Source organism: Nelusetta ayraudi, unplaced genomic scaffold (genome assembly GCF_046127955.1).
Source record: "Nelusetta ayraudi isolate G7.1 ecotype Tasmania unplaced genomic scaffold, CSIRO-AGI_Nayr_v1 ptg000052l, whole genome shotgun sequence".
In the NCBI taxonomy this organism is placed as follows: Eukaryota; Metazoa; Chordata; class Actinopteri; order Tetraodontiformes; family Monacanthidae; genus Nelusetta; species Nelusetta ayraudi.
Window position 1 is genome coordinate 2,688,579 of NW_027466102.1, and position 12,799 is coordinate 2,701,377.

General features: G+C 43.8%; 1 protein-coding gene across 2 annotated transcripts; it reads left to right on the plus strand.

Annotated features, from left to right (window-relative positions):
* Window positions 1-904: 904 nt before the first annotated feature.
* Window positions 905-4,514, plus strand: hlx1 (H2.0-like homeo box 1 (Drosophila)). Of its 2 annotated transcripts, XM_076037688.1 has the most exons (4): window positions 908-1,582; window positions 1,994-2,191; window positions 2,428-2,612; window positions 3,563-4,514. In XM_076037688.1, the coding sequence occupies exons 1-4, from the start codon at window positions 1,063-1,065 to the stop codon at window positions 3,908-3,910; spliced, it is 1,251 nt and encodes a 416-aa protein (XP_075893803.1). In that variant the 5' UTR covers window positions 908-1,062; the 3' UTR covers window positions 3,911-4,514. The 2 variants fall into 2 exon arrangements, with proteins under 2 accessions (XP_075893804.1, XP_075893803.1); XM_076037689.1 differs by lacking the exon at window positions 1,994-2,191 and having other exon boundaries at window positions 905-1,582.
* The last annotated feature ends 8,285 nt before the right edge of the window (window positions 4,515-12,799 follow it).

The following is a 12,799-nucleotide window of genomic DNA, read 5'->3' on the forward strand; positions in this document are numbered from 1 at the left end:
AATTCTCGATGTCTCTGGCATCATTGGCCGCAGACCAAACGTGTGAATGGACAAGGGGCCCCTGCGGATGAAGTATCGCCTCTGAAGTTAATTGTGTTTTTGCTGCGGGGGGGTTAAGAGGGTGTGTGTGTGTGTGTGTGTGTTTGTGTGTGTGTGTGTGTGTGTGCGCGGGGGGTGGGGGGTGGGGATGTTTCCTCTGTTTATTATGAGCCTCGGGGCGGATTTGCGTCAGCGTGCAACTTGCACGTCGAGATAAAGTTGCACAAATATTGAAAAAGGGAAGTTCTAACAGTCATTATGAAGTCGCTCCCTCTCCTCTGCGCTCCGGAAGAAATAAGGATTTCTTCTGTGTCCGAAAATACTGCGGGCAGCTTCTATTTTTGAGGCGGCCCAATCTTACAGGAATATCCGCTCATTTAATGCGAATCGCAGCCCATCAAAAACAGGATGAGCCCGGACCTAATAGAGCCCCCCCCCCCCCCCCCCCCGGGTTATACGATGTTAATTATTGAAAATGTATTAATCCTTTGAAAAAATGAAAGAAAGAAAAAACATTTTGTTTTTCAGGAAAATTAAAAAAAAATAATCTAAAAGGCTCCCCCTCTTTAATTTATTTGACTATAATTTTAGAATTAAGTTATTATTATATTAATTAAGGGAAGAGTTTGGCCTCAAGTTATCAATCTGTCATCAAGCGGGCTCAAAATGCGTCGTAGTATTCCCCCCCCCCCCCCCCCCCCCCCCCCTCCACCCGCCACTGCTCCCCCAGGGGTCGTGTGTGCCCGTTTGTGTCGCACATCATCTCATTTACAAGGGCGTGATGTACGCCAATGCGAGAGCGCCCATTGGCTCCGGCGGGCGACCAATCAAGTGTCAGCGGAGGAACTTCAGGAGTGGAACTTGCGAGGGGTTTTGGATTTCAGAGTCGTGGAGAGAGAGCGAGTCTGGCATTGGCAGCGAGGAGGACGGTCATCTGTTCTTCCTCTTCTTCTTCTTCTTCTTCTTCTTCCTCCTCCTCCTCCTCCAAACCACCAACCCTTCGTTTCTGAAACCATTGGGAGGATGTACACGGCCGGGCTCAACCCGTTTTACGCGTCCAACTTCAGCCTGTGGTCCGCGTACTGCGCGGCGGGGGGCGGTGGCGGCTTCGCCGTGGATACGATGAAGAAGCCGTCGTTCTGCATCGCGGATATCCTGCAGGCGGGCGGGGATGCGGAGAACATCCCGGGCTCATCAGCCCTCATGGTGCACATGGGACACCAGCAGCAGCACCAGCAGCAGCAGCAGCAGCAGCAGCAGCAGCTACACCGAGCGCAACAGACGCACTCGCCGCTGCGTCCCTCTCCCATCGGCCCGGATCCGTCCGCCGTGTACGGGCCGAGAATGAGCCCCACGTCGCCCTACCACCACCATCACCTCAGCAGAACTCACGCTCTACAGCTCACGTCCGTACCCAGGACGGCGTTCGGCTCGCAACAGGCTCCCCTCCCGCCCTCCAGCAAGGACCTCAAGTTCGGAATCGATCGGATACTGTCGACGGATTTCGAGCCGAAGGGGAGGGAGATTAAGTCGTCGCTGCGAGGTGAGAGATGATTTTGTTGTTGTTGTTGTTGTTGTTGTTGTTGTTGTTGTTGTTGTTGTTGTTTAGTCGTCTGTCAGTGATGCGACCGGCGCAGATATTATTTTGTTTTACTCGTCTAAACATAAGCGCTGCCGGTAGAAATCTCTTCCAACAAACGCCCCCCCCCCCCCCCCCACCCTCTCCTTGATTTCAGTCATCTTGGAGAAACCCTCTCTTCTTTTGCCCCCCGTCCCCGCCTTACATGAGAAAGGTCAGAGGTCAGGATCTCCAAAACAGGACACCCCCGCCGCCACCACCCTTTTGACCCCAGACCATCTCCTTCAAATTTTCTTTATTTTTATTTTTTATATATATATTTTTGGTGCCACTGCGGGTAACTCCTTCCTATCTTTCTCGCACCCTCTGTGACAGATCTCACATCCGTTGTTAGCTCGAGCCGTCAGTCAGGCCTCCACCTCCCCGTTCGACCACCGCCAGCCAGCCAGTACTTCTCCTCCATAGACCCTGGGATGAGCGACGCTCCCTCCATGATGGGTTCTCTAGGCAGCAGCAGCAACGGCAGCTGCAACAGGCAATCAGGCCAGCATCAGTTTCAGGACACCTTCCCAGGTAGCCGTCACCACCACCACCACCGCATGTAGGGGTGCAACCAGACAGACAATGTTGCCATGACGTGCCATACACCTGCACTTGAACTCTCACCCGTGGTTTCTCTGGTTCATTCAGTTTGTGTGTTTTTCTTTTGTGTTAAGCTTATTTTTTGTTAAGCATTTACAATTTATTTATCTTATAAATTAAACGCAGTCTCTCTCTCTCTCTCTCTCCCTCTCTCTTGCATCTCGCAGGCCCTTACGCCGTGCTCACCAAAGATACCATGCCGCAGACATACAAGAGGAAGAGGTCGTGGTCGAGGGCCGTGTTCTCCAACCTGCAGCGGAAAGGGCTGGAGAAGAGGTTCGAGATCCAAAAGTATGTCACCAAGCCGGACAGGAAACAGCTGGCTGCCATGCTCGGCCTAACAGACGCTCAGGTAAGAGGCAGCACCTGACACCTTAGTAAAATAAATAAATAAATAAATACATAAATAAATAAATAAATAAATAAATAAATAAAAAACAAAAACAATGATGACGATAAGGGGAATGGCAACTTTGGATTCTTAAATCTCCATAATTTATGGGGAGAGGAGGCGTCTTGTTTTTCCAGCCCATGATAATGTTTTTGTGATCTGAACCAGGAAGATCTAGAGAAACTGGATCAATAGCAGGCGTTGATTTTGTTCCATCATCCCTTTAAAGCTTAAAACATATGTTAAAAACATACATACATTTTTACGATATTTTTTTTTTTAATGATTAACACTAAAAAAAATTTTTTTGTTTGTTTCTTGCATTTTTTATGCGCAAGAAATAAAATTGATTTGGGTTATTTCAAAACTCCGAAGCTACAAAAATCAGTGCTTGCTGACCTCTCGTGGCCGATTGATTGACGTTCGCAGACACGTGAAGTTGTGTGCTGCGAGCAGATTGCCTGGAAAAAGACGTTCCAATAATTGTCAAGTACCGCGGGTTCCTGTTTCTTGTTTACACTTTCCATTGTGCCGCACGTTGCATCAATTAACTCGCAAGTCATGGTGGAGGACCGACTGCAATTATTTTATTTTATTGTCTGCAAAATATTTCAAAGGCTTTGTTTACTTTTAGGGTGATGCACAAATTTAAAAACATCCTTAAAATATTTTGAAATCAACGCTTTATTTTTTAGGCCTTTTCCATTAGGCCACTGCGCCTTTCATTGCCGTTCATGTATTTTACCCTGATAAATACAATTTTAAAAAAAAGGGAGAGAGAGAGAGAGAGAGAGAGAGAGAGAGAGAGAGAGAGAGAGAGAGAGAGAGAGAGAGAGAGAGAAACCCGGTAGATCAGACGCACATTAAGGACGAGTGCACTGAGCCGCGTGTCTTATGCGTGTGTCTCGCAGGTGAAAGTGTGGTTCCAGAACAGACGCATGAAGTGGAGACACTCCAAAGAGGCCCAGGCGCAGAAGGACAAGGAGAAGGAGGAGCAGCCGGACACCAGCGCCTCGGACTCCGGCAGTAGGGAACCCAAAGAGCCGCTGGAATCCGAGTGTGAGAGCGACGGAGGCAGCGAGTCCGGCGAGTCTGACGAGGTCCCGGAGGAGGAGGAGGAGGAGCGGAACTCTGACGGACAGATGGACGTTTCCGAGCTCAACAAAACCAGCGTGATCATGAACGGGAGCGGGCCGGCCGGCGGCGCGCAGACAGTGGCCACGGTCACAGACACGCCGGCCTCTCAGATTCTAATATGAAGACGTGTTTTTTTTTTTTTCTGGACTCAGACTGCGAGACAGAGGAGCGACAGTGAAGTGAAACGCACCCGGAGTGGCCGAGTTCAACATCGCAGCAATCAGACAGGGCCCAAATGATTCCTGGGAAGCAGTGGAGCTATACAGTAGCCTAGTTTATTACCTTTAAGAGCGAGAGAGAGAGAGAGAGAGAGAGAGAGAGAGAGAGAGAGAGAGAGAGAGAGAGAGAAATAATAATAATAATAATTTCAGCCGCCGGGGCAGTGATTTTATGATGACATTATGACCCAAATAATTTATGGTTGTGATAAATATTATTTTTGTTGTTTTATTGTTTAAAGCACAGGATATTTAAAGTTTACAAACAAGACTTCCGGCCACCTCTGCTGTGTCCACACTGCCCTTTCCCCTCTCCGAAGCTTTCGCGTGCTTCATGTCCTCCTCATGTGAAGGAAATATGCGGTTGTGAATTATTATAATTCTAAGTTCTGAACCACTCGTTTCAACTGTTCATGTACTTTTAATTGAATATATTGTCGTGCTATTTTGTTAATAATAATTTGCACTGAAGATACTGTAAATAAAATGTTTCGTATATCGTATAAAATCGGTATATTATTATTATTATTATTATTATTATTATTATTATTATTATTGTTGTTATTATCTACTTCCCTTTTACAGTTTGCTATAAAAGGAAGAATTGCCTTTAGACATATAATATATTAAAACAGCAATGTTCATCAAAAAAGATGTGCAAAAGCAGCACAAAAATTATGAATTTGAAAATGTGCCAAAAGATAAATAAATATTTCCTCAATAGCCTCAACAGAGCATTTTAAGGGTTTCAAATTCCATATTTACCAGATAAATGTGAAGAACATTGATGTTGCTCAGTGACCAGTGTTTCTCTGAGGTGAGGCTCCTGTCAGCACAGAAAGCAAGAGAGGAGAAGAAGAGTGGAATTTATAGTTTGTACATGTCTATCGTCAGCAGACAGCAGCAACAACCCGGAAGAGTGTATTTCATGTATCCAGACACAGCAACATCTCCTCCATTTACAGAGTTGCTCATAACCTCTCTCTATAGCCTTTACCCTCAGATTTTTAAAAGAAGATTGATCCTGATAGCAGTAAGAAGGACCGTGCTGCCTTATCACGATACTCAATGGCTGCTCAAGATATGGGCCATGAAATTATTTCATTTCATAGCTGCAGCATGTGAATGATGCTATATCAAACCTGAAGTCCGAGCCTCCTCACTTCCGTTTCTGAGCAGTTTACGTGTCCATCAGATTAATTATGATACAAGAAAAAGGAAACAGCTATACTGCCTTTTCTCAAATTACTGCATTTCCTAAATATGCTGCAGCAAACTTGGTGCATCAAAAGTGTCAAATCGGCTGCACGGAGCCAAGTATTTCTGGTGCAAAAACATGACGACGTCTCCAGAAAATTCCTGCTGAAAAACTGTTTTTCAAATGCAGCTGCAGTCCAGCGTCAGCTGCTTGTGCAAGATTAGGGCATTGAGTCAGTCTGCAGTAATGTGTTTATAATACATCTACATAAGTATGTGTACATAACTTTTATTCTAATCTGTCTTGGGTAATCGGAGGCTTTTTAATAGGGGAATAAGCCTGGTGCTTTGAGGCAGCATTCACTCAAGTTTATCCATGTTTACTCCATTAAATAAACATTTTTCCATCTCAGCACATCCTTCTCATTCACCAGTCGAAAAGGATATGTTTATTTGAAATTAAAAAAGGCTCCAATTGCACTCTTAAAAAGGCACTCTGACACAGGTAACAGTCTTAAATCCATATTTTACATCAGAAATACTCTCATAATACAGATCTAGCCCAGCAGCCTTCTTTTTTTATGAAGAGGATTTTAGAACTACTGAGGTTACAAGTGCACTCATTCAGAATTTTGAAATTTTAAAGTCCCCTCTAAGGCACCCAGCTAACATTTCACTCCTAGCACATCCTCCTTCTTTTAAATTGTGATTTTAAGATTTTTTAAAATACTGTTTTTGAAAGTTAATGACCCCCCCCCCCCTTTTTTTTTTTTTCTTTAACTGCCGCAGTTTTAACAGTATGGTATTAAAGCAAACAACTTCACAGTTGTATAAAGGTTGCTGACTGGTGCAAATGTATACTGTAATTTAAGGTTGTTGGGTGTGCATGCTGAAGACACACACAAACACAAATAACTCAATGTGAAATTCCATCCCCACAACAACACGGTGTTTCAAATTTCAAGAGAAATGTGGCCAAAGTCTAAAGTGATAATATATTTTTTAGCTGACGGAAAAAGTTATTTCTTGGCTGGCACGCAGCATAATGTGATACTTTATAAACCTTAGCATTAACACACAGTCAGGAAACTCATAACCTTCTGCTATTCAGTATGTTGTCATGTTCGCAGCAACATCATAGTGAGTGACCCAAAAACTCAGACCACCGCAAAATCGCTCTACGGTGGGGTCCACTTTCCTCGCCTCCGGAAAGAGGACCAACCCCCAGAGATCTGCAGTTTTTCCATCTTAGTGTAGCGTCTTGAATTTCACTTTCCCTGTCTCTCCCTGCTTCACCGAATACCTGCCGTCGCCTTCCCTTTCCTTTCCGCCATAAAGTATAGACATCTCACTTTTGGATATCCAGCGAAGCCTTGTAACAGTCGACGAGGCGGTTGCCACTCATCGCTTTTAACCTCTGCCTTGATCCCACGCTGGGTGAAAAACTGTCAGAACTCATGATGGCCAGTTTCCATGGGAGGCTGTAAGAAGCACCCGGGCAGTCTATCAAACCCGTATTAACAGAGATTTGCGTATTAAATGTCCGGGTGGGTCGACTCTCGGAATATGCTCGAAAATAAAAGCAATAAATTACATTAGTATTTGCAAATGTACAATAACAATAACAATCCGAACGCTTAACATAATACTGTGAGGCCTTGATTTGTGAACTGTCTTCGGAACTTTTATGAGCACGATAGGAGAAAGTCCATCTGGCCTGTATTTAATGTCAGCCTTCAGCCTCCCCCCCCCGTGTTTAAAGCTGTCCTGTACTTCCCTCTTGGCAAAGCGGGACGGGGCAACCCATAAAACAAACCAGCCTTTTCAGTTTGCAGCAATATTTAACGCTCTGAAAAAGTGGCTGCGTCTAACAAATTATGTCTGGGATGGGTAGGCGGGGGAAGGGGGGTGCTGTCTGCCATGGCTGAGGGATTAACGCGACTAAACGACGCAACGTCTCCTGCGCTTTGAAGCACTATCTGCAATGTTGTTTGATAGGCTGGTGGAGATTTCTCCGCCATTGTCCTTGATATATCGCAGGAGGAAGAAACAGGGAGGGAAACCATGTCGTCACTCGTGGACATAAAGGGAAAGGAAAGAAGCGGCTCTACTGAAAGCAGTTCAACAGTGGTGAAAGGGAACTCACCCATTTGTTTTTTGCTTCAGTCATCAAAGACAAAACATTTTATTCACTACAATGATGACTTAATGATTTCATGATTGGATGGTAATTTGCATGCCTTGGATTGGGATTGACATGAACATTGTGTCAGCTTCTACTGCTTGCAAAAAGATATTGCAAATAATCTCAGTGTTCATCATTATTGTTATTTTTATGGCTGCCCTAGTTGATCTCCTCTGTTTTTCATCCCAGCCCTGATGTCTCTTTCAAGTAATGAAATCCTGACAAATCCACAACACAGAATACTGTCATTATGTGGTGGAGAAATATGGCTACCCCCTGAGAAGGGGTGGTGCTGCCAAATTGCTTTTTATTGGCCAACGACACATAAAGGTTATTTGCATTTCATCAGTATCCAACCTGAAATATAAAAATGTATTTTCCCTTCCATTTCATGTAAGTAGATCCCTTCAAATGTGACAAACAAGTACATCAAATATTACAGTACTACTTTAAAGGAATATAAAATTAATATTTTTGAATGGAGCTGCATAGTCATTCCTGGTGAAGAGTTAGGACATATGGGTCAGACCAGACCAATCATAGGTCAGAGTCACTACCCAGTAATAGTTACAGGTAGGGCCAGTTTATACAATCATAAATAAACAAAACTGAAGAGCGTTTCTACTCCTCCGAAGAGCCTCAATGTTTGGCACTATTTGCAATACAATGAATGTGCCGTTTTTTAGCAGCAAAAGGCTTTCTAGGGGTGAAATATTATTGTTTTTCTTTCTTTTTACAAATAAGGCATGTTCAATTCAAGTCTTTGCTTGTTTGCCGATATGCTCAGTGGTAAAATAACAAAAACATTTTTCTTTGGTGTTTCATAACAGATTAAGCAGAAGGAACTGACGGTCATTCATCCAGGCAAATATAACAGATAAAATGAAGGGAGTGTTTTCCAGTTCAAGTAAGAGATGGAGTACATATGCCAAATGACCTCAATAACGCTGTTATTATTATATGTGTATGTCTTGTTTTTGATGTTCAGCTGATGCATAAACTTTGTTAAATGGTGTCAAATGACCAAAGCAAGTGAGTCAACAAATTAAAAGTAACCACTGGGTCAAAAAAAGAACGTACTTCATGTAACCTTGGTCAGTGTTTTGCTGGCTTTGGTGTCTGTTGGTAGGGAATCCAGTGGAGACTTTATGATTGCACGATTTATGAAGTTGGTAGTTTGACACTAAAATACGTAATGGTAAAATCCACTTCCTTGAAATGTAGAACCTCAATGAGAAATTCCAGCTGGCAAAGCGCAAATTAGATGATATAAAATATGGTGGGTGGGAATCCGTCATGCAACAAACGTCCCTTGCTTCAATGCACAGCAAACTAGCAAACAATATTTTAAGCCCGAACATTATGGTGCCAGCAAACCGACCGACGTTGTGAACTTTTTTGGCTGTTTTGAGAAATCAGTCGCTACCAACAAAGTGTTTCACCCAGCCATTGTATAAGGCCGACACTCCGGAGCTGCGATGGTTCCCTCAAATGATGATTTACAACATGTGCTGGAGCCTCCCCTTCCTAAATGAGCTCTGAATCACCGGCATGAGAGAATTCCTCCTGAGGGGGATAAAAACATTACACGGTAACAACCTTTTGATTTGAGAAGAGGCCAAAATGTTTCTAGTGGCTGCCATCATTCATGTCCGGGTCCGCTGGAAGTATCAAGTCTTTAATTTACGACCTTTTATCCCCCCCGACGCCGCTGGGACGGTTCTGCCCTGAGAGAAGAGTACACCTTATGTTGACGTGGAAAAAAAAAAAAAAGAGAGAGTTTGATGTACGGCAATGCGAAACTGAAACATCAGCGATAGAAATCTGCATATTCCGGTGATATACTCCCTTTCACTTCATGCTGAAGTTAAGCAAATACGCCCTCGCTGCTGAGATTTTTTTCCACCGCTGTACGCACAGCCCCAAAACACGCTCACCAACGGCTGAAACCTGAGCCTCTTGTACGGGAGCTGTCGCCACATTTCCAAAAAGCCCCGTTATTGAGAGCTTTTTTAACGTTGGTTGCAGTTTCCAAGCGCATTGGCCTCGGTTTAAAAAAAAAAGAAAACCCGGGACCTCGCCAACAGTTGGGAGCCGATGAAGCGAAAGGAGGCGAAAAAGAAGAAGAAGAAGAAGAAGAAGAAGAAGAAGAAGGAGAAGAAAAAGAAAAAGAAGAAGAAGAAGAAGAAGAAGAAGAAGAAAATACATCTCAAGTTAAATTTAAAGATGTGTTTCTCTTGGAAGCCCCAGGCTCCCGCTGCCATAAACCAAGGGAGACATTTTCATGCTCCACATTTTTCATGGTTTCTCTCTGAGTTTACTCCCTTCCTCTTTCGCTCCACCTCGGCTCCAGAGTTACCTACTTGCTGCACCGGCTGAAGACCGCAACCAGCAGGGGCACTGTGGTGTCTGCCGGTTCCTCCCTCTCTCCCTCCGGGGTCTTGAGAGAGGCCCTTCCACCAGCCTATTAGTTCCACCAGAGGAGCCATTGGACTTGTCCTTGGATGGCTCTTCGAGAGCCACCACCTGGACTGGAGCTACTTAAGCTTCCTTTCACCACCCTTTCCAAATAATACGCTGCCTACGTACTCAGGAGCCAACAGCAATCGCAAAGTCCTCTGACCTACCGCCCTGTATTTTTTTTTATGTGGCCAGGAAGAAACCGTTTTATTGCAGACTGCAGACCGTCGTCTTGAGCCAACCCCCTCCCCACCCACCCAGTGCGGTGCAGGCTGTAATTTGCGAAGGGCCCAGAGGTTTTCGGTATTAATTAAGGGCAGTGAAAATGGCAGCGGTCCGACCGCCTTGCCCCCCTTTCCATAGCGGCCGGATTCACTGAGTGATGTACACACTGGGAGTCGGTGGTGGAAGGGGGGGTGGGGAGGCCCCCTACAGTCGCCTGCTGAGAGGCAAAACACAAAAGAGGAGTGTGTAAAAATGCACTATTATTTCACATGACCTGTCATCGGCAGCAAATTTTCACCCTGGCTCTGGGTGAGCGGGCCCGACTGACTGCGGTTTACAGACTCACAGGGACATCCCGGTCCAGGAATCTGACAGAGCTCGCGCCACGTGAGCAAAAAATGAAAGGCCCGCTGTAGCGCTAGACATTCCAGCAGCAGTCAGAAAGATGGTCAGCTCCTACTCTTTAGTGGCTAATATTTACGGGAGAAAAAGGACAGAATTCCGTGTCTCTTTCTGTCTGGGAACCTGCACAGACACCTTTTTATTGCGCATGCTCACAAGAACACCTCCGTGCTCGAAGGCACTCGTGATATTATATCACTGACGTCATCAGCTAATTAGCATTGTTATGTCACTCATATTCTTAAATATGCTTAACACTCCCACTCAAAGACATGTGTATAACTCTCTATAATAGTATATATATACATATATATACATATATATATATATATATATATATATATATATATATATATATATATGGCAGTGTGAACATATATATGTATATATGTATACATATATATGTATCTGCCAGTTTACTTTACACTCCAAACAAACACTTTTTTTTTTTTTTTTTTTTAGCTCTTTAATGATATACTGTAACTGGACCATTTTCACTCAAACTCAAACAATATCCAGTTGTGCTCCTCCTATCATCCCTGTCTACTGCCCAATGAGCCTCACTTGTGACTTTCAAGCTGTGGTCCTTTCTCACGTTTTTGGTATTGCAACTCTTGGTCTAAAGTGCCCTTTAAGTACCTCAGTACGTGTTTTGCTGTAGCCCAGTGTTGCTGCTTTGGTTCTGTTAAGTGTTGAGATAGTTTGCTAATGACCCAGCTCAGTTCTAGTCTAATACATGTCAAAATGTATATCAAGCTACCAACTATCTCTCCGTATCCTGTTCAGTTAATGACTTCACCCTCATTATCAGAGCTTAACTTCTGTTCACATGGGGTGGATCTCGGCTTGCATTCAGACATTCCAAATTTTGCTAATATCTTCTCTATGTGCCTCTTTTGAGTCATTTTGATCTCTCCCTCACTCTGTGTAAAATCGATACCCAGGAAGTGTTTAAGTGGACCTTCTCTTCAACATGTCTTTCATATCACAAAGTATGGTGTTGTTACTCGCGGCTATGATTAAGTCAACTACCCATATCAACATAATCACTTTTGCATTTTCAGTTTTTCTGCAGTACACACAGTGATCAGCATCTTTTTGTATAAAACCGTTATCTGTAAGGTGATGTAGTAATATGTTCCAGTTACGTCCAGAGTGTTCTCCTTTTTTTGATTTGACTTCAGAACCTTACTGTTGCTCCATATATACCTCACAGTCCATTGGAACATGAAGATAAGCGGTCTTGACATCCAGTTGGTGTAAGGTGATTTCCTCCTGTAGAGAAACCTGCATTAAAGCTTGGACAGAGGTCATGTTGGCTGTTGGTGAAAAAGTCTCTTTGTAGTCAATTCCTTTCCCTTGACCATATCGACCCCGGCATATCTGGCTTTAAAAGTTTCAGACCCATCTGGGCTTTCTTTCACTGTATATATCCTCCTCTCTCTCTTAGGAAAGCTATTTTCTTCCCCCTTTTTCTGAGTACTTACCTGTCTGGGTTGGGCCTGCCTCAGCAGTCTGTTACACCCTTCACTCTCCTTAGGCCGTCTCTCACCCCGGCTATTTTCTGTGGTGTATCACCATAACGCTCAATGTCGTCCCCCAAGTCAGCACCTGTTTGAGTCTGGCTATCGCTGCTTTTGGTGGTGGCTTCGTCGCCACAACCCACTCATCGACTGGTCGGCAGGAGTAATCCGTGGTTGGAGCCCTTTTTGCCATCAGGTTTGCCTCAAACAGGCAGCCGCACCGCAGTATGCTGCCCCTCTCCGAGACCCGCCTGATCTTTCCAGAGTTCCTCCTGAGTACCATGATCTGGGAGAGGTTTTTTGTAAGACCAAGGCAGGGTCTCTGGTAGGCCTGGGCGATATGGCAAATTTTTTTATCACGATATGTTTTCTTATATTGCTCGATGTCGATAATTATCACGATATGATTTTTTTTTATTTTTTTTTTATCAATAATAGTTTTAATATTAGTATTCTCCTTGGACCGCAAAGAAACCAGAAGGATTATTTTTATACATTTATTGTTAGAATGTATGACAATACAAAACATTCAACAACAAACCGACAGAACCAAGACGTTTGTATTATTTTTTACATCTTAGATGTACTGAAATAAAATAACTTAGATGTTGAGGATTATGTGTCTTGTTTTTAACATCTCTCAAACATTTTAGAGGTAGTGTACTAAACTGATTAAATAAAATAAAAACAAAAATAAAAAGAGGTACAGACAGACAGTACAATATTGCACGTCGCTGCTCTGGTTATGTTTCTGTACTGCGTCGATTATTTTCTTGTACGGGGTAGCTGCGTTAAACAACT

Coding starts and splice junctions, on each gene's coding strand:
- hlx1 (XM_076037688.1), top strand. CDS start 1,063: ATGTACACGGCCGGGCTCAACCCGTTTTACGCGTCCAACTTCAGCCTG. Junction 2,192..2,427: donor GTTTCAGGACACCTTCCCAG/GTAGCCGTCACC, acceptor TGCATCTCGCAG/GCCCTTACGCCGTGCTCACC. Junction 2,613..3,562: donor TCGGCCTAACAGACGCTCAG/GTAAGAGGCAGC, acceptor TGTGTCTCGCAG/GTGAAAGTGTGGTTCCAGAA.